The sequence below is a fragment of the Hippopotamus amphibius genome, chromosome 1 (genome assembly GCF_030028045.1).
Source record: "Hippopotamus amphibius kiboko isolate mHipAmp2 chromosome 1, mHipAmp2.hap2, whole genome shotgun sequence".
Lineage (NCBI taxonomy): Eukaryota > Metazoa > Chordata > Mammalia > Artiodactyla > Hippopotamidae > Hippopotamus > Hippopotamus amphibius.
Window position 1 is genome coordinate 22,092,170 of NC_080186.1, and position 26,527 is coordinate 22,118,696.

At 38.5% G+C, this 26,527-nt stretch overlaps 1 protein-coding gene across 2 annotated transcripts in view; it reads left to right on the forward strand.

Annotated features, from left to right (window-relative positions):
• The window catches only part of PHACTR4 (phosphatase and actin regulator 4), a 104,853-nt gene that overhangs the window by 18,473 nt on the left and 59,853 nt on the right, over positions 1 to 26,527 (forward strand). For both annotated transcript variants that reach the window (XM_057702363.1, XM_057702373.1), the window contains exon 2: positions 16,233 to 16,286. In XM_057702363.1, coding sequence (XP_057558346.1) covers positions 16,271 to 16,286 — 16 coding nt within the window. In that variant the 5' untranslated portion in view covers positions 16,233 to 16,270. The remainder of the gene's footprint in view (positions 1 to 16,232; positions 16,287 to 26,527) is intronic.

A 26,527-nucleotide genomic window follows, 5' to 3' on the forward strand; every position in this document is an offset into this window, starting at 1 on the left:
AATTCTTGGAAACACCCTTTCCTGCAGTGAGTAATTACTCTGAACTCAGATATTGAATATTATTTTCTAGAAAATAATTCTGGATCAGTGATTCTAAATAAAGCATAAATATGTCGATACCTCTCAGTGAGAAAGAAATAGGAGGAAAGCAAACTAAATTCTACATCATCAATAAACGAGGGTGCCCCCAGTTTGTATTTTAGATCGAATGTAATTCTAATCAAAATTCCAAGAAGTTTTTTTCATGCAACTTGACACGTTGATGGAGCAGCCAAGATACTTTTAAAGACAAGATAGGGAACCTTGCGCTTCCTGATTACAAGAGTTATTGTAAAACTGTAATAACTGTTAGATGAGGTGGTTTTGGTTCTAGGATTGAGAAATAGAGCTGTATAATAGAGTAGAGCACTGGGAAGGAGACCTATGAATATAGGGAAACTTGGATGTGTGACAAAGGTGGCATTACAGATCAGTGAATAAAGGATAAATTATTCAGTAATGAGCTGAGATCATTCATTAGCCGTAAAAAAAATGGATCCCTATCTAATACCATACATAAAAATCCATTCCGGTTGCAGTAATGACCTAAATGTGAAAGGTAAAACTTTTAAATATTTAGAAGAAAATGTCTTTTTTTTTGGCCTTGCAGAATCTTAGTTCCTTGACTAGGGATTGAACCTGGGCCCCCAGCAGTGAAAGCACCAAGTCCTAAGCACTGAACCACCAGGGAATTCCCTTGAAGAAAATATCTTATCTCAGGTTTTATAAAGTTGTTGTTGTTTTGTTTTTTTTTTGGCACACGGGCTTAGTTGCTCCGCAGCATGTGGGATCTTCCTGGAGCTGGGATCGAACCCATGACCTCTGCATTGGCAGGTGGATTCTTAACCACTGCGCCACCTAGGAAGCACTAAAGTTTTTATAATAGGAAAAGCCAAGACTTTAAAGGAAAAGATTGGAATTTTGACTAAATTAAACAACTTCTACTTATTAAATTGAGTATTGATTTAATTTTATCTTTAAACTGTATATATACATTTTATATACACTTATTTTATTAAATTTCTAAAATCTAAATAAAAAAGAATATTAAAACAAGTTAACTTGGCTACCAAGCACTCAGATTAAGAACAAAACTATTACCAGTGGAATTAAAGTCCCATGCTCCTCTAGATGATTGCATTTTCTATCTCCTGCCAGGATTAAATCACACCCTTAAAATTGACATTTATCATCCTAGTGTATGTCTTTATACTTGTTTATACTTAAGTGTGTATCCCTAAATACTCTATTATTTTGCATATTTTAAACTTTATGTCAGTGATCTCATGAGGCTGAATTCTGCTTCTTTTTTTACCCAACATAGTTGTGTGTTCATCCATGTTGATAAGTGTGTCTGAAGTTCATTTTTTATTTATGTAATTTTTTTTTTTTTTGCCTGCGTCAGGTCTTAGTGACGTGGCATGGGGGCTCTTTCATTGTGGTACACGGGCTCTTCATTGGCGCGCAGGCTTCTCTCTAGTTGTGGCGTGCAAGTTTTCTATCTCTAACTGTGGTGGGCTCCAGGGCATGGGCTCTGTAGTTTGCAGCACACAGGCTCTCTTGTCGAGGCTCACAAGCTCAGTAGTTGTGGCACGTGGGCTTAGTTGCCCTGCAGTACGTGGAATCTTTGTTCCCTGACCAGGAATGGAACCCACATCCCCTGCATTGGAAGGCAGATTCTTTACCACTGGACCACTGGGGAAGTCCCCTGCAGTTCATTTTTAATGTTATATAGTATTTAGCCATTATCTATTCATATTACGAATTTTAAATGCAGAGTATTTCAGATGAGATAAATTACGGTTCCTCGTCAGCTTGATAAAGACTATCCGTGGCTTCAGATAGATTTAATACAGAAACATCTGGAGAGAACAGCATTGTAAGAGCAAAGGATTATGTGAGACTCTGATATTGGAATCAGAAGTTAAAAAGCCAGGAGTTACTGAAACAGATCTCTTGTCTGGCTTAGGCAGATGTGGTTGCATAACTCCTTTTGCCTCAGAGTATCCTCAAAGACCCTAGTTTTTATGTCAAGTTTTATTAATGATGTTAAAAGTAATAGGATCTGGGACTTTCTAGGTGGCGCAGTGGTTGAGAATCTGCCTGACAGTGCAGGGGACATGGGTTTGATCCCTGCTCCAGGAAGATCCCACATGCCACAGAGCAACTAAGCCTGTGTGCCACAACTACTGAGCCTGTGTGGCACAACTACGGAGCCTGTGTGCCACAACTACTGAAGCCCCTGCGCCTAGAGCCCGTGCTCTGCAGCAAGAGAAGCCACTGCAGTGAGGAGCCCGTGCACCACAATGAAGAGTAGCCTCGGCTTGCCGCAACTAGAGAAAGCCTGAGTGCAGCCACAAAGACCCAACACAGCCAATAAATAAATAAATAAATTTATTTTTTTTAAGTAATAGAATCTGCACCATTCCCTCAGGATACTCTGCAACCTTTTTGTCTGCACAAAATAGTGACATTTGTACTTTAAGTTTTTTAAAATATGTCTTTATCATGTCTTGGAACTAATAAGGCTAATATAATAATAAATATTAAGCTATTTTTTCCTTTAGTCCCAAGTGACTGAAAAACGTAAGTTGCCATTTTATTGACACAATGATGGTACAAAATAGCTAATGCACATGCCCGCTTTTTCTGTAAGTGCTCTACATGTATTGCCCTAGTTACTGTTATTTTTTATATTGAACATAATAGAACATAAGGTTTTATCTATTTTGTTTTTTCTTACAATTTTATTGAGATATAATTGACATATATCACTGTATTAAGTTTTAGGCATGCGGTATAATGATTTGACTTAAATACATCGTGAAATAATTATCTCAGTACATTTAGTGAACATCCATTGTCTCATTTGGATACAAAAGTAAAGAAAAAGAAAAAAACTTTTTCCTTGTGATGAGAACTCTTAAGATTTACTATTAACAACTTTCATATATAACATAGAGCAGTGTTAACAGTATTTATCTTGTTGTATGTTACATCCCTAGTACTTACTTATCTTAGAACTGGAAATTTGTACCTTTTGACTGCCTGCATCCAGACCCGCCACCCCCTACCCCAGCTTCTGGTAACCGCAAATCTGATCTCTTTTTCTATGAGTTTGTTTATTTTTTTAAGTATAATTGACCTACAACACTATGTTCTTGTTATACAACATAGTGATTTGATGTTTCTGTGTATTTCAAAATGATCACCACAGTGAGTCCAGTTACTGTCACCATATGAAGATGTTATATAATTATTGACTGTATTCCCCAATTGTACGTCTCATACTCATAACTCATTTGTTTTGCAGCTGGAAATTTTTACCTCTTGATCTTCCTCACCTAAATCTCTCTTCCCCCTGTCTCCCTCCCTCCTGGTAACCACCGGTTTGTTCTCTGTATCTGTGACTCTGTTTCTGTTTTGTTCTGTTTGTTCCTTTATTTTGCTTTTTAGATCCCTCATGTAAGTGAAATCATACAGTATTTATTTTCCTCTGTCTGACTTATTTCACTTTGCATTAAACTTTCTTGTCCCAGCCATGTTGTCACAAATGCCAAGAGTTCATTATTTTTATAGCTGATTAGTATTCCTCTGTGTGTGTGTATGTGTGTGTGTGTGTGTGTACCACATCTTCTTTATCCATTCATCTGCTGATAGGCACTTACATTGCTTCCATATCTTGGCTGTTATAAATAATGCTGCAGTGAACATAAGGGTGTATATATCTTTTCTAATTAGTGTTTTTGTTTTCTTTGGATAAACACCCAGGAGTAGGAATTGCTGGATCACATGGTAGTTCTATTTTTAATTTTTTGAGGAGTCACCATACTGTTTTCCATATTGGCTCACCAGTTTACATTCCCACCAATAGTGCGTGAAGGTTCCCTTTTCTCCATATCCTTGCCAAGACTTGTTATTTATTTTTTTGATAATAGCCATTCTGACAGGTGTGAAGTGCTTTCTTATTGTGATTTTAATTTATATTTCCCTGATGATTAGTGACGTTGAACATCTTTTCATGTACTTGTTGGCTATCTGTATGTCTTCTTTGGAAAAATATCTAGTGAGATCCTCTGCCAATTTTTTAATCGGGTTGTTTTTTTGATGTTGAGTTGTGAGTTCTTCGTATATTTTGAATATTAATTTCTTATAGGATATTTCATTTGCAAATATCTTTACTTATTCAGTAGGCAGCTTTTTCGTTTTGTTGATAATTTTCTTTGCTGTGCAAAAGCTTTTTAGTTTATGTAGTCCCATTTGCTTCTTTTTGCTTCTGTTTCCCTTGCCTGGGGCGACATATCCAGAAACATATTACTAAGGCCTATGTTAAAGAGTATACTGCCTATATTTTCTTCTAGAAGTTTTATGGTTTCAAGTCTTACATGTAAGTCTTCAATCCATTTTGAATTTATTTTTGTACATGGTATGAGAAAGTAGTCCAGTTTGATTCTTTTACATACATATAGCTGTCCAGTTTTCCCAACACCACTTATTTGAAGAGGCTGTCTTTTCCCCATTGTACGTTCTTGCCTCATTTGGCATAGATTAATTGCCCATATAGGTATGGGTTCATTTCTGGCCTCTCTATTTTGTTCCATTGATATATGTGTCTGTTTTCCTGCCAGTGCCACACTGATTTGATTAGCTTTGTATTACAGTTTGAAATCAAGGAGTGTGATACCTCCAGCTTTGTTCTTCTTCCTCAAGATAATTTTGGCTATTCAGGGTCTTATATGTTTCCATACAAATTTTAGAATTACATGTTTCAGTTCTTTGAAAAGTGCCATTGGTATTTTGGAAGGAATTGCATTGAATCTGTAGATTGCCTTGAGTAGTATGGTCATTTTAACAATATTAATTCTTCCAATCCGTGAGTATGGTGTATCTTTCCATCTGTTAGTGTTGTCTTCAATTTTTCATCAGGGCCTTATAGTATTTCAAATATAGATCTTTTACCTCCTTAGTTAGATTTATTCCTAGGTGTTTTATTCTTTTTGATGCGACTGTAAGTGGGATTGTTTCTTAATTTCTCTGATAGTTCATTGTTAGTGTAAAGAAATGCAACAGATTTCTGTGTATTTTGTATCCTGCAGCTTTACTGAATTTGTTGGTGAGTTCTGGTAGTCTTTTGTTGGTATCTTTAGGATTTTCTGTGTATAGAATAACGTCATCTGCAAACGGGGACAGTTTTACTTCTTCCTTTCCAATTTGGATTCCTTTTATTTCTATGTCTTGTCTGATTGCTGTGGCTAGGAATTCTAATATTTGTTGTGCGAAAGTGGTGAGAGTGGCCATCCTTGTCTTGTTCTTAATCTTAGAGGAAATGCTTTCAGCTTTTCACTGTTGAGTATGTTAGCTGTGGGCTTGTCAAAACTGGCATTCATAAACCATTAGCCAGACTTATCAGAAAAAAAAGGGAGAAGATGCAAGTCAACAGAATTAGAAATGAAAAAGGAAAAGTAACAATCGGCACCACAGAAATACAAAAGATCATGAGAGACTACTATAAGCAACTATATGCCGATAAATTGGAGAACCTGGAAGAAATGGATAAATTCTTAGGAAAGTACAGTCTTCTAAGACTGAACCAGGAAGAAACAGAAAATTTGAACAGACCAATCACAAGTATGGAAATTGAGACTGTGATTAAAAATCTCCCAACAAACAAAAGCCCAGGGCCAGATGGCATCACAGGTGAATTCTGTGAAACATTTAGAGAAGAGCTAACACCTATCCTTCTCAAACTCTTCCAAAATATAGCAGAAGGAGGAACACTCCCAAACGCATTCTACAAGGCCACCATCACCCTGATACCAAAACCAGGCAAAGATGTCACAAAAAAAGAAAATTACAGGCCAAAATCACTGATGAATATAGATGCAAAAATCCTCAACAAAATACTGGCTAACAGAATCCAACAGCACATTAAAAAGGTCATACACCATGATCAATTGGGGTTTATCCCTGGAATGCAAGGATTCTTCAATATATGCAAATCAATCAATGTGATACATCATATTAACAAATTGAAGGATAAAAACCATAGGATCATCTCAATAGATGCAGAAAAAGCTTTTGACAAAATTCAACATCCATTTATGATAAAAACTCTCCAGATAATGGGCATAGAAGGAAATTACCTCAACATAATGAAAGCCATATATGACAAACCAACAGCCAGCATGATTCTAAATGGTGGAAAACTGAAAACATTCCCTCAAAGAACAGGAACAAGACAAGGGTGCCCACGCTCACCACTATTATTCAACATAGTTTTGGAAGTTTTAGCCATAGCAATCAGAGAAGAAAATGAAATAAAAGGAATCCAAATCAGAAAAGAAGTAAAATGGTTACTCTTTGCAGATGACATGATATTATACATAGAAAACCCTAAAGACTCTACCAGAAAACTGCTAGCACTAATCGATGAATTTAGTAAAGTAGCAGGATAGAAAATGAATGTGCAGAAATCTCTTGCATTCCTATACACTAACAATGAAAAAGCAGAAAGAGAAATTAAGGAAACTCTCCCATTTACCATTGCAATACAAAGAATAAAATACCTAGGAATAAACCTGCCTAAGGAGGCAAAAGACCTGTACACAGAAAACTATAAGACACTGATGAAAGAAATCAAAGATGATACAAACAGATGGACATACCATGTTCTTGGATTGGAAGAATCAACATTGTGAAAATGACTATGCTACCCAAAGCAATTTACAGGTTCAGCGCAATCCCTATCAAATTACCAATGGCATTTTTCACAGAACTAGAACAAGAAATTTTATGATTTGTATGGAAACACAAAAGACCCCGAATAGCCAAAGCGATCTTGAGAAGGAAAGATGGAGCTGGTGGAATCAGGCTCCCTGACTTCAGACTATACCACAAGGCTACAGTGATCAAGACAGTATGGTACTGGCACAAAAACAGAAATATAGATCAATGGGACAGAATAGAGAGCCCAGAGATAAACCCACGCACATATGGGCACCTTATCTTTGACAAAGGAGGCACGAATATACAGTGGAAAAAAGACAGCCTCTTCAGTAAGTGGTGCTGGGAAAATTGAACAGCTACATGTAAAAGAATTAAACTAGAACACTTCCTAACACCATACACAAAAATAAACTCCAAATGGATTAAAGACCTACATGTAAGGCCAGACACTATAAAACTCTTAGAGGAAAATGTAGGCAGAACACTCTATGACATCCATCAAAGCAAGATCCTTTTTGACCCACCTCCTAGAATAATGGAAATAAAATCAAGAATAAACAAATGGGACCTAATGAAACTTAAAAGCTTTTGCACAGCGAAAGAAACCATAAACAAGACAAGAAGACAGCCCTCAGAATGGGAGAAAATATTTGCCAATGAAGCAACTGGCAAAGGATTAATCTCCAAAATATACAAGCAGCTCATGCAGCTTAATACCGAAAAAGCAAATAACCCAATCCACAAATGGGTGGAAGACCTAAATAGACATTTCTCCAAAGAAGAGATGCAGATGGCCAACAAACACATGAAAAAATGCTCAACATCACTAATCATCAGAGAAATGCAAGTCAAAGCCACAATGAGGTATCACCTCACACCAATCAGAATGGCCATCATCAAAACATCTAGAAATAATAAATGCTGGAGAGGGTGCAGAGAAAAGGGAACCCTTCTGCACTGTTGGTGGGAATGTAAGTTGGTACAGCCACTATGGAAAACAGTATGGAGTTTCCTTAAAAAACTACAAACAGAACTACCATATGATCCAGTAATCCCACTCCTGGGCATATACCCAGAGAAAACCATAATCCAAAAAGAAACATGTACCCCAATGTTCATTGCAGCGCTATTTACAATAGCCAGGACATGGAAGCAAGCTAGATGCCCATCAACAGATGCATGGATAAAGAAGACGTGGCACATATATACAATGGAATATTACTCAGCCGTAAGAAGGAATGAAACTGAGTTATTTGTAGTGAGGTGGATGGACCTAGAGTCTGTCATACAGAACAAAGTAACCCAGAAAGAGAAAAACAAATACCGTATGCTAACTCATATACATGGAATCTAAAAAAATGGTACTGATGAACCCAGTGACTAGGCAAGAATAAAGATGCAGATGTAGAGAATAGACTTGAGGACGGGGGGGCGGGGGTGCGGGGGTGAAGGGGAAGCCAGGATGAAGGGAGAGAGTAGCATTGACATATATACAGTACCAAAAGTAAAATAGATAGCTAGTGGGAAGCTATTGCATAACACAGGGGAATCAATTCCATGATGGGTGATAACTTAGAGGGCTGGGGTAGGGAAGGTGGGAAGGAGTCATGGGAGGGAGGGGATATGGAGATATATGTATAAATACAGCTGATTCACTTTGTTGTACAGCAAAAACTAGCACAACAGTGTAAAGCAATTATATTGCAATACAGATCTTAAAAAAAAAAACTGGTGTTCATTATGTCGATGCATGTTCCTTCCATATCCACTTTGTGGAGAGTTTTTATCATAAGTGGATGTTGAATTTTGTCAAAAATTTTTCTGTGTCTATTGAGATGATCATGATTTTTATTCTTCAATTTAAAAAAAGTATTTATTTATTTGGCTGTGTTGGGTCTTAGCTGCGGCACGCAGTGTCTTCGTTGTGGCATGCGGAATCTTTCATTGCTGCGAGCAGACTCTGTTGTGGCACATGGGCTCCAGAACACATAAGCTCAGTAGTTACGGTACATGGGCTCTCTAGTTGTGGCATGTGGGTTTAGTTGCCCTGTGGCATGTGGGATCTTAGTTCCCTGACCAGGACTTGAACCCGAGTCCCCTGCCTTGAAAGGCGGATTCTCAACCACTGGACCACCAGGGAAGTCCTTATTCTTCAGTATGTTAATGTGATGAATCACATTGATTGATTTGGAGATGTTGAACCATCTTGCAGAACCCAGAGTTGCAGGGATAGGAAACAAAAATTCCCCATGTGGATCTTTGGGATTGATAATAAACAAGATATGCTATTTCTACCCCCACACCCATTTCTCACATCAATGTATTTTTCCTGTTTTGAAGACATAGTACCATATAAAGGTCTTTGATTTGGTATATATATTACACCCTGGGATATGGTACTCTTTTTTTTTTTTTTTTTTTAAACAAGAAATAGGACATCAAGGGGATTTTGTACTCAGAAAAGTCCTGCAGTGACCTCCTTGGTTTTATTTTACTTTTATTTTATTTTATTTTATTTTATTTTATTTTATTTTATTGATTTTTGGCTGCACTGGGTCTTCGTTGCTGCGTGTGGGCTTTCTGTAGTTGTGGCAAGTGGGGGCTACTGTTCGTTGCAGTGCACAGGCTTCTCATTGCGGTGGCTTCTCTTGTTGCGGTGCTAGCGTAGGCTCTAGGTGCGTGGGCTTCAGTAGTTGTTGCATACGGGCTTAGTTGCTCCACCGCATGTGGGATCTTCCCAGACCAGAAATCGAACCTGTGTCCCCTGCATTGGCAGGTGGATTCTTCACCACTGCTCCACCAGGGAAATCCCATATGGCACTCTTTTGTCATAAAATATTTCATTGAGTTGGTGCTTCAGCTGTGCCTTCATGGGGCCATTCCAGTGCTCTTTTAGGTTAGCAGTTTCTAGATGATGTTGTATATGATACCACCAGTAGATCCCATGGTCCTGGGCCCTCTCTTGCACTTACTTTACTAGAGAGTCATGAAATGGGGTTATGTGGGATGATGCTTACTGGTAGATTAAGCATTTCCTTAACTCTCATGTATTGTTCACTGCAGCCCTGAGGGTAGGAAAGGCAAACGTACACCCAGAATATGTCCCTGTTTCTTTCAAAATAAGTTGTTCACCTTTTCAGCATGGAAAGGGCCAAATACAGTCAACTTGCCATCCAAAGGCTGGTTGGTTTCCTTGAAAGTTGTTGTCATACTGGAAGCTTTATGTTTATCTCTGTTGTTAGCCATTCGGGCTTTTAGTGGCATCAGTAGCTAGAGCATCCTTGGTAAGTAGGAGTTCATTCTGTTGTCTGTGCAGAGTATATCTCTGCCACGTGACCACTTTCTTTCACGTGTTCATCTTTCCAGCGCTGGGGAGACCATGGCAAAAGATGGCTGTTGTAAACTGGTTGAGTCATTGTCTACTTGGTTGTTTCGTGCCTCTTTCATAGTAGATGTTCTCTGATGTGATATGAAGATCTTCAAATGTGTCTATTCTTGTATCCTCCCACACGCCTCTATCCTAAGACCTCCTTCCCCTAATTTTCTAGTCGTTCTCCTTTTATGCCCCCTGACCAGCACATCAGGACATTTATCTGTGAGTTCACATATATTCTAACCTCAAACCAATTCTTTCTCTACACAGTCTATAGTCTGTCTAAAGCTCCACCCATTGGGCACTGTCCTTCAGTGCCACCCCCTGAGCGAGGCTGTAGTGAAGCCACTGTCCATTTTTTGACTTGGACCCAGTTACAGCCATCTGTGAAGAAGGTAAGGGTTTTTCCTTTGTCAGCTGGCTATGAGAGCCCCCCAGTATGGCTAAAGGTATATGCTAAGGAAGGGGCACTTGGCAACAGTGATCAGTAATATGAGGGCTTGGGCTATCTGCTCATGCTCGTGACTTCAGGTCCTACTTGTGCTTGATACTGGGTATATCACCTTTATCTTTTTTTTTAATTAATTTTTATTTATTTATTGGCTGCATTGGGTCTTTGTTGCAGCATACAGGGTTTCTCTAGTTGCTGTGAGCGGGGGCTATTCTTCATTGTGGTGCGCGGGCTCCTTGTTGTAGTGGTTTCTCTTGTTGTGGAGCACAGGCTTTAGGCGCGTGGGCTTCAATAGCTGTGGCTCACAGGCTCTAGAGCACAGGCTCAATAGTTGTGGCACACGGGCTTAGTTGCTCCGTGGCATGTGGAATCTTCCCAGAGCAGGGCTCAAACCCGTGTCCCCTGCATTGGCAGGCAGATTCTTAACCGCTGCGCCACCAGGGAAGTCCTCACCTTTATCTTCATGCTGAATTATTGCTGGGTCCACCCAACCGTATGACTTGATATGTCTCATAGAACCTAGGTCATGGTGGATGATTCTGGATAAATGATCACTTGGTGTCACACCGTCAGGGGTTGTGTATCAGCTAAGACCTAGTAGCATGCCAGGAGTTGTTTTGCAAAAGGCATACAATTTTCCACTGAAAATGAAATAGCCTTGTTCCAGATCCTAGGGGTCTGCATAGTGATTCTCCCACCGGGGCTAGCCATAATACCATAGCATCTGCCAGATTGTTTGCCTCACCATCCAGACCTGCAGAGTCCTTTCCTGTTCTGGGCTACTTTAGAAACTGGTAACTTTTTGTGTCACCTGTTATAAAAGGCAGAGCGGTATTCTCAGGTGTTAGACTTCCCTCTTAATGGTGGGAAATGCAAGATGCACTAGTTTACTTGGCTGCCTTTACTTGAATGCCATGTTTTATCAAGCCCCTGACTACGAGGCCTATAAAAATTTTACTGATGAATAGGTGCCTGAATCTTTGTAGCATTTATGTTTTACCCTCTGGTGTCCGTGTGTCCTGTCAAGGCCTTCAGTTTGCTATCTACCTCCTGTTCATCTGACCCAATGAGCATGATGTTGTTAATATGTAGTGGGTCAGTGTGATATTCTACAAGAAGCCCATGTTATCATAATACTATATTATATGAGACAGTGGCAGAATTGACATGGTCCTCTAAACGTGTGCTATAATCCATTCCGTGGGAATGTGAATTGTTTCTGACCCTACTTTCTTGTAGGGATAAGAGAAAAAGAACTTACTCCTTCATTCTTTGGCTGCGTACTGTGCTCCTGGGGCTGTGTTAATCGGCTCTAGCAAAGATACCATATCTGGCATGGCAGCTGCAGTTGTAGTACTGTTAGATTGAGTTTGTGCTAATCTACCTTCCTCCAGGATTTGTCTGGTTTCTGCAGGGACCACACTGGTAGATCCTGCATCCTCTAGGGGTGTAGCACTAATTTCTGCCATCTCCCCTCCCTTGTTTTCTTTTGTATTTATTATCTTGGAAGGTAGGATGGGGCACCCACCTTTAGAGGCTTCTTCTGCTTGGCCTTCCCCAGTGTAATAACTCTTACCCCGTAGGCCAAGGACTCATTACCATCCAAGTATGTCTATTTCAATTATACATTCAGGGTCCAGGGAAATGACCACCGGGAGGGTCCACACACCCAGGGGGCCCACTGTGAACTGGATCTTGGCCAGGACTCAGTTTATTTCCTAGTCCTCATAAGTCCTTGATGATTCTTCCAGACTCCAGGTGTCAGTGTCGACCTGTCCTTAAAATGTTAGCATTCCTGTTTACGCAATTTACAGTTACCTGAATAAATGACCGTAGACAGAGCTAACTACATAATTTGCATGTTGAGTACACCTGAATTGAGAGTGGGTCAGAGAAAATGCCCACCAAAAGTGCATGGCACTCTTAGCCCAGGCAGGAAAAGGATGGCCAAGTGAGGCCGGAGGGAATGGCCAGGAAACCCCCTCCTGGGAAGACCATGAGACCTATAGCATATGGGTCTCTTAGGCCATAGGTTTCTCAGGGAATTGTTATACTTGCTTTGGTGTTGCAGGTTCTTTTCTCTTGGATACCTGGCCTCTTCAGTCAAAGGGGTCAGGATCTGAAACTGGCTCAGCTTCAGAAACTGGGCATGGATTCTGATTTTTTATTGAAGTGACCTACCTCAGCATCCAGATCTTGCATCTCTGATTTCTTTTGATGTTCAGGTAGAGAAGTGCTCTTATTAGCTGCTTGTCTGTTTTGCTTCTGGTGACATCATGCTTTATTAACTCTCTCTGTAAATCTGTGAGTCAGATCCCTTTGACTGCCACTCTGACTTTGCTGATCTTTATAGTGTGTGTCCATCTGGCTTCAAACATGAGGTACCATGGCCTGGTCTCCTTTGTTTTATTTTTTTATTTTTTAAAAATAAATTTATTTATTTATTTTATTGACTGTGTTGGGTCTTCGTTGCTGCACACGAGCTTTCTCTAGTTGTGTCGAGTAGGGGCTACTCTTCCTTGTAGTGCACGGGCTTCTCATTGTGGTGGCCTCTCATGTTGCAGAGCACAGGCTCCAGGCGCGTGGGCTTCAGTAGTTGCAGCACATGGGCTCAATAGTTGTGGTTCACGGGCTTAGTTGCTCCGCAGCATGTGGGATCTTCCTGGGGCAGGGATCGAACCTGTGTCCCCTGCATTGGCAGGCGGATTCTTACCCACTGCGCCACCTAGGAAGTCCTCTCCTTTGTTTTAGGGTCCTCTTATCACCATTGCTATCAATGGCATTAGTTTTAAACTTCTTAATGACGCTGGTGCACCCCCTCACCAGCACATTCCTTATGGCTAGTATCCTCCCAGCCATTTCAAGGAACATAATACTTTGATGGGTTTTCTGACCACTTCAGCAAACCAGCTTCACTAAGTGAGGCTTTTAATCCCTTCCTCCTCTGTGTGCCACTGCAGTTTTGGCATTGCTGCTCATCATGGGCCATGACTCTTCCAGCTTTTAGGAACCATCCTAGTGGTAAGTTAATACCATATTCTGAGTTTTTTGCCAGGGTATTAAATCCTGTATATTTGGAGAGTGGTCAATAACCTTGTGTTCTGGTTCTAATGTTCAGGGACCCTCAGAATTCACTTTCGTTCTCACCTGGCCCCTGCTGGTACATGCTGGCTAACTCATGCAGCTCCCTTGGGTTATAGTTCCTTTCTGACCTTATCAGGCACAGCACATCTGGGCTGTGTTATGGTGTGACCTACTACAAGTTAAACGCCTCCTACCTAGGAGGCTTCTTATAGAGGTGGTGGGCCACTTTCATAGTTTCAAGGGGCACTCTCACATTCAAGATTTTGGAGGGGCATCAACTCAGTTGTCTCCATGTCATATATTAGGGTCTCATTCTTTCCCAGCCAGGGCTCTGAGGTTGGATAGCATATTTCCCTTGGCTAAGAGTTGAGCTTGGGTGCTGGGCTACTCTGTTGTTGAACTCTTGGGCCGGTCTCCAGCTTTTTCTCTCCTCCTGCTGTCACAGAAAAGAGCCTCTCTATAAATTTCCAGGAGGCCCTGTGACTTTCATATTTGACTTTCTTTGTTTTTCGTTCTTTCCTTTTTTTTTTTAAACTTACTGATATTTATTTAGGCCACCCTACACGGCTTGTGGGATTTTAGTTCCCCAGCCAGGGATTGAACCTGGGCCCTTGGCAGTGAGAGCACGGAGTCCTAACTGCTGGACTGCCAGGGAATTCTCCATATTTGACTTTCAGTTGACTGTTAATCACTCTTAGCTTTTTGTTATCTTTTTCTAGAGCATCAAATGAGTTTAGCAACAGCCATTCAATTCCATTGTCATTATAGTTAACATTTCTCCCTTACTTTTCAAGTGCCTCATAAATCCAATCAACTAGAGCATTCTGTCCACAGGTAGGTAGATCATCACTATTCACCACTAGTGAAAGTTTAAGAACTAGATGAGCACCTTGTGCCCGGGATTATCTGTGTTACACCTACCACCCCCAGTGGGGTCCTCAGTGCCGTCTAGCCTGTGAGCGATTCAACTCCAGAACTCCATCACAGTCCTAATTTTCTCAGATCACTGCCAGCCCCAACTGTTAGTAGGTTGTATTCTCTGAAAAGCAGACTCTGAATTGAAGTTTAGTATTCAAATTGTTAACTAAGGAATGCCCTTGGGATCAAAACTATGAAAGAGATAAAAAAGCAAGATTGGGCAGATTTGATCCTTGTTTTGATTAGGGTGAGAGAGGTTGAATATCTATACTTATTCAATTTTTTTCAAAACTTTTTTATTTTCATACTTGAGCATTCTTTTTTTTACCAGAAAAAAAAACTTTTTATTTTGAAACAAATAAAAATTATGACCATTTTGCGATGAATTTTTAAAAATCATAATACAGCAGTTATTTCTCTGCATAAATTCTGTATGTAAAGGGATAAAAGATGAAACAGCTGTCCAACCTCAGATATAAAAGTAGGGGAAAAAAACACCCTTTTACAGATAGGAACACAAAAGAGAAAGGGCCCATGGGAAAATAGATATTGTGGAAAGCAAGGTAAAGAAGTGTAGCAGGTAGAAATGAATAAAAAACATAAAATAACAGCAAAAAATAAAAAATATAAAAATAAAAAGAGAAAATGATTACTAAAGCAGAAGACAAAGAGGATCCAATATTTAAGTCACAGAGTCCTACCCTTCTAGAAAAACAAAAACCTAAATAAAGGAAGAGAATACAATATAATTATATTCTTTTTTTTTTTTAATAAATTTATTTCTTTACTTATTGGCTGTTTTGAGTCTTCTTTGCTGCATACGGGCTTTCTCTACTTGTGGCGACCGCAGGCTACTCTTTGTTGTAGTGCACAGGCTCCTCATTGCCGTGTATTCTGTTGTTGTGGAGCATGGACTCTAGGTGCGTGGACTTCAGTAGTTGCAGCACATGGGCTCAGTAGTTGTGGCACACAGACTTAGCTGCTCCGAGGCATGTGAGATCTTCCTGGAGCAGGGATCGAACCTGTGTCCCCTGCATTGGCAGACGAATTCTTTCTCTCTCTCACTTTTTTTTCTTTTTGGCTTAAACAACAGACTAGCAGGTGAATTCTTAACCACTGAGCCACCTAGGAAGTCCCAAGCATTCTTAACTTACTGAACTTTCTACTTTCTTCAGGCAGAACCAATTCCTTCGTCCTATGATATCCTCATATCCTTTCCCAGATGTTTATTTGAGCTTTGTGGATTTTTTTTTGTTTGGGTTTTTTGCATAAAAACTTGGCTTCTTCGCTCCTCTCTCCCTCCCTCCCTCCCTTCTTCTCTCTCCCCCTCCCCACCCCTCCCTTTTCCCCTTTGCCCCCCTCCCTACAAATTTTTAAAAAATTTTTTTTAATTTGCCTTTTTCCTTACACTCTAGTAAGTTCAAGATGGAGATTGGAAAGGGAACTTATTATATATCTGTATCTCAACCCCCTTAAAAGAAATCCCTGTTGGCAATGTTCTCAGTTAATAAGTTGTACATTTCTATAATGTTCTAATTTTAAAGTATAATCAGTGTTACTGAATTGGGTTTATTTTTTAAGAAATATAAAAGGTGATGGATTTATGTTTTAAGTATATCATTTATCTTTTTGTCTTCTTAGAAACTGTATACCACCTCCCTAAACTGGTTAATAGTGGTATGGAAGATCCATTTGGTGAGTATCGTTTACATTTTTCTTAGTAAATGATATTTGTGTTTTAGCCTTACCTCCATTAAAACTTTGAGAGTAAACTGATTTTTTTTCATGTTTAGTGTGCTAAACTCTCTAGTTTATCTGTTCTCAAACTTTTTGTCCTCAGGATCCCTTTATACTCCTAAGTATAATTGAGGGCCCCAAAAGCTTTGTTTGTATGACTTATATCTATTGATATTTACTAAATTACAAATTAAAATAGAGACTTTTAAAAAATATTAATTTCATAACAACATGAACCCATTATATGTTACATAAATAAAAATTTTTAATGAAAAATAACTCCCCATATAAACAAGAGTAACAAGAAGAGTGGCATTGTTTTACATTTTTGCATATCTCTTTAATGTCCAGTTTAATGGAAGACAGCTAGATTCATATGTCTGCTTCTGCATTTAATCTGTTTTGTTATCACATACCCTGTAGATGCTGGAGAACTGACTGTACAGTTTGGAGCTAATGAGAGTGAAAAGGCAAATAACATTTTGTATCATAAAAAATAATTCTCACATTGCTATGAGGCATCCCCAGTGGTCCCTAGACCATACTTTGAGACCTAATGCTCTAGAATGTTAGTTACTTGAAATAAAGAAAAGAACCGTTTGGCAAGTTAAAATAATAAGTTTTAAATTCTGTATCTAACAACATGGTTAAGGGAATATAAATCTAGATACACAAAGGTTTTGTATCTACCTTTTTGACTAAAAAGTCAGTCACTTTGTATTGAACTCTTTTCCTATTGACTGTAATTTCAAAGAGAGGTACAGTCTGGGATAGTTAGCAGGCCGTTTTGAACACTTGTGCCTTGGGGCATTCATTGAAACTTTATGAAAACTATTGATGTTTCTTTAGTATCCTTAAAGTTATGTCCATGCTTTAAAAAGTTTCTTGGTAGGAGAGAAAAGGTATTTCTACCATGTTTTAAAATTCTCTAAGATGAGACGTCTTAGCTGCTTTCCAGGCTTTTAAATTATAAAGCCACTCAACTTGCCTACATGTTATTGGAAATACTTTTAAAAGTTTGTGATGTGGTCATCTAGAAAGCCCTTTGGGGGAAACTTAACAGTCCCAGTGTCATTGCCATACAGCTTCATTAGAATTCTTGAACCACAGCTGAAATGAGCCTTCTATTATTTTTTTAGTACCCCCACATACCATTTACAACTATAAAAGTAAAGGTGGTGGGTAAAAACTTAAGAAGGAGCCTTTCCATTATCTTAGGTTGCAGGAAACTTTGTAGTTTTTTAGGTTTAACACACTGTGTATCCCTAAATTTACATTAATCACTATGATAATGAGTATGTAAAACATTCTTGTACATTGATGCATATTGTACCTCCCTCCATTAAAAGCATAACAGCCAGAAAAAAAAAACACAACACATATTATACACTTGGAAGACTAGTTAGGACATACTTCCCACTTAAAATATGCATCAACAGCAAAAAAGGCAACCAGAGACAGTTTTTCTTATTTAACCTCAGCATGCTAGAGGCAGGTTTTGATTCGAGCATTTTGTGATCCTTCACCAAATGGGGAGAAGTCTGAATCTCGTTTTATGACAGTGTAACTTGAAGTAGTGTAGTAAAAATGTTCCATGTTTATATTCTACTCATGGACAGTTACCATAGATGACTGAAATTAGACTCTTTGGGCACCTGGTACAAGTAAGTAATCAGCTCAGATTAATAGCTTGTTGTCTTGATTTGAAAAGACTGCTGTTGAAAACTTTACCAGATCAGAATTTCTCCTCTGAATTTAATGACCCTAAATGGCTTCTTTAGGATTTTGGCTTTTTTCACCGTGACGTGTACATTGCATCTAGCTTAGCAGTGAAACCCTTAGTTTGAACACTAGAGGGCAGTCAGTACTTTATTCATAAATTTGTAGTTTCTTTACCAGGTTAATTCTTAAGGTCATTATTTATGAACAATTTGGTAAATTGAGTTGATATAGTTACCTGATGACAAATCCTAAAGAACATGTCCATATGATAAACTAGCGTAACATACGACAACTCCAAAGGCTTTTATGGGAAACATTTTTTTTCCCTCTGAGTGACCTCCTTACCTCACCTCCTTAAACATAACTTAAATGGAATTTAATCTAATTGATTAAACTTATTATTAAACTAATTAAATTCAACTTAAATTAAATTTAAATATAACATGAATTTACTAGGGAATACCAAAGGGAAAGTTGCTATGGAAGTTATAGTTGGCTAGTAGTCAGTTGAAATAAATTAATCTGTGCTTTTGATCACTAATATGAGAAAAGGTTTGTCTTCTGTGCTAGTGAGAGGATTTTTTCCTCTTTATTTTTATTTTTTTAATTTAATTTGGTTATCTTCCCCATATTGTACAATATATCCTTATAGCTTATTTTATACACAATAGTTTGTAGGATTTCTTGTTAATTGCTCACAAAACATACATATGATAAGAATTTCATTCATTGAGTTATGGTCCACTCAGTGCCATTTGACAAGGAAAAGAATTCTGAATGTAAAATGAATTTGTTTCTAAGAAGATGGAGCTCCTGGAAGATGTTGAGAATTTTGTTACAGTTAACTAACAGTTATGTAGATATATTGGGAAAGGATTACTTAATGCATTCTGAAAATGAGAGTGAGAGATTTTTATCCATCAAATTCTAGTGGGACAGACCTAAGGCCTCTAGGACCTTTCTTACATGGACAGGTGTTTACACATTTCATTGTATAATATTTTAAAATCACAGTTAATGCCACCACTGGTCCCATTGGAAAAGTCTTTAAATATTGGGAAGTTGGCAGGCTCACTAGTGGATATGTTTTCCAAAATTCGAATTTTCTCATGAAAGCTTGACGTATATCACTGGCAACAAGTACTGTCAGTTTTATTTGTAGTGACCGGCTGCATTCATTTTTGAGGAAATATCTGTGAAATATCTAAGTTTGAACAACATCGTTTGTCATTCAGTCTTTCTAATAAAGATGGTATTTCATGAAAAAAAAAAAACTGGCTAGTTCAGCTTGCAACTCACTTACACAAGTGCCTTTCCTGAAGGTAACCATTGTACTTACCATTTCATCATGCAAAATAGTAAAAAGACATAGAAGGCTTGAGATTTATTAAAACTAATAATAGCTTTTAGAGCTTTATCAAGGACATTCTTAAATTGGCATTATTTTTAACTGTAATTATATAGTGGTGAAGATGATCCTACTACAGTTTGGTGTTGCTGCCTTGATTTGTGTGAAGGTACCAGCAGTTTGGCTTACCATGGCTTTTGTACCCTCAGTACAAGTGTTAATACCGTGAAAAAGGCAACTAATTCTTTAGTATTATTAAGTATGTCAGTGTATCTCTTGCGTCCTGAAAGGATCTTGGGGATCCCCAGGCATCGATGGACCATACTTGCTTCAGTTTCCTGATTTTCAGAGTCTCTTCTGTGGAAATCATGAACAGAGTCAAGACGTAGTCCTGGAAATTGTTTTGGGCAGGGCTTCAATCTTGGACACTTGGCAAAAGTATGGTCAAGGGGAGTGGGCAGCTCTGTGGTCTCTCCTAAGTTGATCATGATCTGCCTGAAGCTTTTAGGAATAGGTTAAAGGACACTTCCATAGGGCAAAATGAGTGTTCTGAGCTCATTAGACAGCTCATTATTTTGAGAACTTCACTAGCATTTAGTCAAGATGAGCTCATCTGGGCACTGTCTTCTTATTTTTAAAAAGAAAGTAAACAGCAGCAGAGATCTTGGTGATGACAGCCTTCAGTATATCTCTTGAGTCACACTGCTCCAATATGGACAGGTGTCCCCCTGTGTGTGGTACACAGCTGTCATCCTGGGGCATCCTTATTCACCTGGGAACTCTGCTTCTCTCCTGTGTTGGCTCTTGTTTCCGAAATCCCATGTCTTCCTCTTCCTCGATTGTCATTAGCTACTTGATGATGGACCTCCTGAAATAGTTCTTTAATTTTCATCTCTTTTTTTCTTTAGCTCTACCTCCTGACAGATTTCTTCATCTTTATATTCTATTAAATTTTTCTTTTCTACTCTTATGTTTTTTAATTTCTAGGTCTCTTTTATTCTCTGAATATTCCTTTCATAATATTCTTTATTGTTTCAACAGATTTACTTTGCCCTGTATAGGCTCTTTTCCCCCAAAGGTGCTTTCCTTTGTTTGTTTTGATCTCTCTTATGTAAGAATTTTCCTCTGAAGTCTAGTAATAATTAGCTGTATGCTTGTGATTGAATGGTGAGCTTTAAATAAGCTTTAAATGCATAGACTGGTTGCCTTTGGGCCTTACTATAGGGTGAGCTTCTTGTCTCTATTGTTGAGAAACATCTCTGTTATCAATATCAGGATTTAAGGGGTGGAGGCTTCTCGTCACCCGGTGGTAAGGGGAGATGAAGACTGGGAGGGCTGCCGCATTCAGATTCATTATGTTCGCTCAGTGCCCCTCAGGTTTTCATGCTCTGTTCCCACCATCAACCACCTTTTGAGCCCCCCAGTCCAGAGACCATTTATTTTATCCCTTTCAGAAAACAGGCCTCCAGAATTCTGCCAGGGTTGGTATAGGACAGACATTCAAGGTCGTGGAGTGGGGAAGGTGATAAAGGAATCAAACAACTTTCACCCTGATTCTCCTTGTTTTATTCCCTTTCCTTTTTTTTTTTTTTAGTACTTTTATTGAGATACAGTTAACAGACAATAAACAGCACATATTTAGAATGTACAATTTGGTATCCGAATCTCCCAATTCATTCCCCCCCAAGCCTCCCTGCTTTCCCTACTTAGTGTCCATATGTTTGTTCTCTACATCTGTGTCTCTATTTCTGCCTTGCATTTCCTCTTTCATAGTTGTTAGCATTTGCCTTATGTATTGAGGTGCTCCTATATTGAGTGCATATATATTTATAATTGTTATCTCCTCTTCTTGGATGAATCTCTTGATCTTTATGTAATGTCCTTTCTTGTCTCTTGTAACATTTTTTATTTTAAAGTCTATTTTATCTGATATGACTATTGCTACTCCAGCTTTCTTTGAATTTTCATTTGCATGGAATATCTTTTTCCATCCCCTCATTTTCCATCTGTATGTGTCCCTAGGTCTGAAGTGGGTCTCTTGTAGACAGCATATATATGGGCCTTGTTTTTGTATCCATTCAGCCTGTCTGTGTCTTTTGGTTGGTGCATTTAAGAAAATGGTAATGTGTGTTCCTATTACCATTTTCTTAATTGTTTTGGGTTTGTTTTTGTAGGTCCTTTTCTTCTCTTATGTTTCCTGCTTAGAGAAGTTCCTTTGGCATTTGTTGTAGGGCTGGTTTGGTGGTGCTGGATTCTCTTAGCTGTCGCTTATCTGGAAAGCTTTTGATTTCTCCGTCGAGTCTGAATGAGATCCTTGCTGGGTAGAGTATTCTTGGTTGTAGTTTCTTCCCTTTCATCGCTTGAAATATATCATGCCACTCCCTTCTGGCTTGCAGAGTTTCTGCTGAGAAATCAGCTGTGAACCTTATGGGGGTTCCCTTGTATGTTATGTGTCGTTTTTCCCTTGTTGCTTTTAATAACATTTCTCTGTCTTTAATTTTTGTCAGTTTGACTGCTATATGTCTTGGCGTGTTTCTCCTTGGGTTTATCCTGCCTGGGACTCTGCGCTTCCTGGACTTGGGTAGCTATTTCCTTTCCCATGTTAGGGAAGTTTTCAACTATAATCTCTTCCAATATTTTCTTGAGTCCTTTCTCTCTCTCGTCTCCTTCTGGGACCCCTATAATGCGAATGTTGGTGCATTTAACATTGTCCCAGAGGTATCTTAGGCTGTCTTCAGTTCTTTTCATTCTTTTTTCCTTATTCTTTTCCGCATCAGTGATTTTCACCATTCTGTCTTCCAGGTCACTTATTCGCCCTTCTGCCTCAGTTAATCTGCTATTGGTTCCTTCTAGTGTGTTTTTCATTTCCGTTATTGTGTTGCATATCTCTGTTTGTTTGCTCTTTAATTCTTCTAGGTCTTTGGTAAACTTTTCGATCTTTGAATCCAGTCTTTTTTCAAAGTCCTGGATCATCTTCACCATCATTATTCTGAATTCTTTTTCTGGAAGGGTGCCTATCTCCTCTTCATTTAGTTGTTTTTCTGGTGTTCTATCTTGTCCCTTCATCTGGTACAAAGTCTTTTGCCTTTTCATTTTCTCTGTCTTTCTGTGGCTGTGGTTTTCAGTTCCACAAGATGAAATACTGCTGATACTGCTTGATACTGCTGTCTGTCCTCTCTCCCTTTCCTTTCAAAGGGACCTGGTAGAATACAATGAAAGTATTAACTGTTAATTTATATTGGTATAAGCTACTAGTTTTTTTAAAAAGTAAGGGCTATACTGTACATAAGTGCTGGGGGAAAGAAGGGTCCAGAGAAGATATGTGTACAGTTTAAGCTACTGTGATGCTTCAAACCCCCACTACTTTTAAAAATGGCTTATTCCTGCTCCTGCTTTCTTTCTTCCTCCCTTCTCAGATGTTTACGGCTTAACAGCCATTCTCTCCATAGCACACCCAGGGAAAGAAACTGAAACCCTGGCATATGAAACCTCTTCTAAAAGGTTTTTTGGGGTAGGAAAGGATTGGTATATACTAAATTGCCTTCTCAAATTTTTTTAAAAATAAATTTATTTATTTATTGGCTGTGTTGAGTCTTCGTTGCTGCACATGGGCTTTCTCTAGTTGCGGCAAGCTGGGGCTCCTCCTTGCGGTGCTTCTCTTGTTGCAGAGCACGGGCTCTAGGCGTGTGGACTTCAGTGGTTGTGGCACATGGGCTCAATAGTTGTGGCTCATGGGCTCTAGAGTGCAGACTCAATAGTTGTGGCACACAGACTTAGTTGCTCCACTGCATGTAGTATCTTCCTGGGGCAAGGATTGAACCTGTGTCACCTGCATTGGCAGGCGGATTCTTAACTACTGTGCCACTTAGGAAGTCCTCAAAATGTTTTAAATTTTCTAACAACTTCGTTAGGTTTCTATATACCCTCCCTTTCACAGAAGTGAGCACAATTTGTAGGGAAAAAAATTTTTGGTTGTGTTTGATGAAATAATTATTTAAGGAGATAGATTGTTGGTGTGAAGCCTGAATTTAAAGCTAGGTACAAAGGCTTTGTTCATAAGCATGGTATTCTGGGAACAGAGTAAACAGATTTACAAGGTAGTATCTCCTTTAGATTAGAATTTGTATCATATAGGAAATATGAGAATCAGTTTGTTGAAGTAGAAAACAGAAGCCATATCCTAAACAAATGAAGTCAGTTATTTTCTTCCTATTCTGAATCCAAATTTATAAATCATTATTATGTTTTAAAAGGGGTTTTCCTAACCTTCCAAGGACATTTGTTAAGGAGCCAACCATACTCAAGACTTATGCATTTCACTTAAGTTCATGGGAAAAATTTTTGTCATGTTATCATGTTGTTAGCTCTTGAAGCTCAAAATGTGCTAATAACACAGCCCTTCCCTCCCTTCACGTTAAGAATGAAGGCAAAATATGAACTTAATTAGTTTTGAGATTCTTAAAGTGTAGGAGATAAATTCCTCTAGAATTAAACAATGCCAAAAATGATGTTAGTTCTATTTTTCCCCCCTGTGGTGTTCAGTAGAAATTTAATATAACATTATTATACATATATATTAAATATCTTCTGTCATCTTATTTCCATATAAGAGTCTAAACTTATAGAGGACAGTATCTTTTTACTGTTATATCCTGCTGCTCAATAGTAGGCAATATTTGTATGTATTTTTTATAGTGATTTTAAATTTTCTTCATAAGATAGAATTAACAATCTTAAGGGAAATAGAGTGCATAGAACACCAGTTTGTAGAACACTATGAACCTTAATAACACATATGCCCTATAATTATTTTTTTTCTGTCAAAAAAAGATGAGCCATCTTTGTAGTAATTCAAGCCTGAAAAGTAGTGATGCTGATATTCGGGACCATCTCCCATATCCTCTCACAATTTTTCATCACTTCTGACTGCTACCTACTCCCTAGAAAATCAGAAAGTATGATTGGTGGACTAAATGTGTAGATGATTTTCCATCTGAATTTATTTCTGCATACTGAGCACTTTATCAGCGTGTCTTGGACAGGGACTTCCCTGGTGGTCCAGTGGGTAAGACTCCATGCTCCTAATGCAGGGGGCTGGGATTCGAGCCCTAGTCAGGGAACTAGATCCTGCATTCATGCCACAACTCAAGAGCCCACATGCTACAACTAGGAGTCTGTGTGCCGCAAAACTAAGAAGTCCGCAGTTGCAACAAAGATCACAAATGCCGCACCCAAGACCCCGCACAGCCTAAATAAATAATTTTTTTTAAAATGTGTCTTGGACACTACATAGGCAATGATTATAAGAATGAAAATTAAAAGAGAGGGATATTGGGAATTCTCTGGTGGTCCAGTGGTTTGGACTCAGAGCTTTCACTACCATAGGCCTGAGTTCAGTCCCTGATCAGGGAACTAAGATCCCCCAAACTGCGCAGCATGGCAAAGAAAAGGGGGGGGGGGAGGCGGGGATAGAAAGGACGGATGGTTTTCCCCTATCATTTTGTATGTTCCTGTATGGTCTGCATTTTCACCTGTGTACATGTATTACTTTTGGTTTTTTAAGTGTAAAAAAGGATTTTATCTGGATTGTAGGCTTATGGGCATTTTAGTTCCTTCTTTGTATTTCTCAGTGTCAAAAATTAAAATATATAAAATAATTTCTTAAAGGAGGTAAAAGAGAATAAAAGGGCATTGTTAAAGGGTATTAAAGACTATCATGGTCAATCTACATTCACAGCTTACCTGTTACACTTAAAATTACTGCTTTACATCTCTAATAATGTGTTCTTCTAAATATATATATATATTTTTTTATTCTTCCTTTGAACTATCAATAGATTCAGCCTACCCTACCAAACTCCCACATAGTTGACTTGTTCCTCATCCATTCATTTGTTCAATAAACACTAAGCAAAATCAGCAAAGCAGTATATCCTAACAGTTAAGCCCTTAGGCTCTGGAGTTAGCGAACTTGAGTTCAGATCCCAGTTCTGCCACTTCTTGGCTGTGCCCTTTTGAGCAAGACAGTTACTCTCTGATCTTCAGTTTACCCATAAAGTACAGATATGAATTTTACCTTTCCCACAAGTTTGCTATAAGAATTAAATGAATTAATACTTATAATGTGCTTAGCATTGTAACCACATAGTGAACATACAGTAGCTGTAATATTCTAGGTACTAGGGTTATAATCATTAATAAGATGTAATCTCTGTTCTTATGGAGCTTTTGGCCTGTGTTAAGCGTTTATAAGGTGCTCCCTAGAATTCCTTTTTTAAAAAAATAAGTCAGGTTAATTGAGATATAATTTATATACAATAAAATTTACCCTTTTTAGGTGTATAATAGTTCTGTTTTTTGACAGACACATAAAATCATGTAACTACCACCATAATCAAGATGTAGGATACCTCCTTCAAATACCAGAAGTTCCCTGCTTACCTTGTGTAATCAGAATTATACAATATGTAGCCTTTCGTCTGTTTTTTCACTTAGCATAAAGTTGTCAAGATTCATACATGTTGTTGCATGTATCAGTAGTTCATTCCTTTCATGCCTTTTCCAGAATGTCATAAAGTTGGAACCATACAGTAGCTTTTTCATACATAGCTTTTTCAGATTGATCTCTGTCACTTAGTAATATGCATTTAAGATTCCTCCATGTCTTTTCGTAGCTTGATAGCTCTTTTCTTTTTAGCACTGAAAAATATTCCGTTGTTTGGATGTATCATGGCTTATTTATCCTTTTACCTACTGAAGAGCATCTTGGTTGCTTCCAGATTTTGGCAGTTATGAATTAAGCTGCTATAAACATCTGTGTGTAGGTTTTGTGTGGACATAAGTGTTCAGTTATTTGGGTAAATACCAAGGGGTACAATTGTTGGAATGTATGGTAAAGATATGTTTAGTTTTTTGAGAAATTGCCAGATTGTCTTCCTGAGTGCCTATATCATTTGTCATTCCCATCAGCAATAAATGAGAGATCCTGTTGCTCCAGCATTTGGTGCTATCAGTGTTTTGGATTTTGGCCATTCTAATAGGTGTATAGCGGTATCTCATTGTGGTTTTAATATGCAGTTCCTTCATGAGTAATCATATTGAATAACTTTTGATGTGTTCACTTGCAATC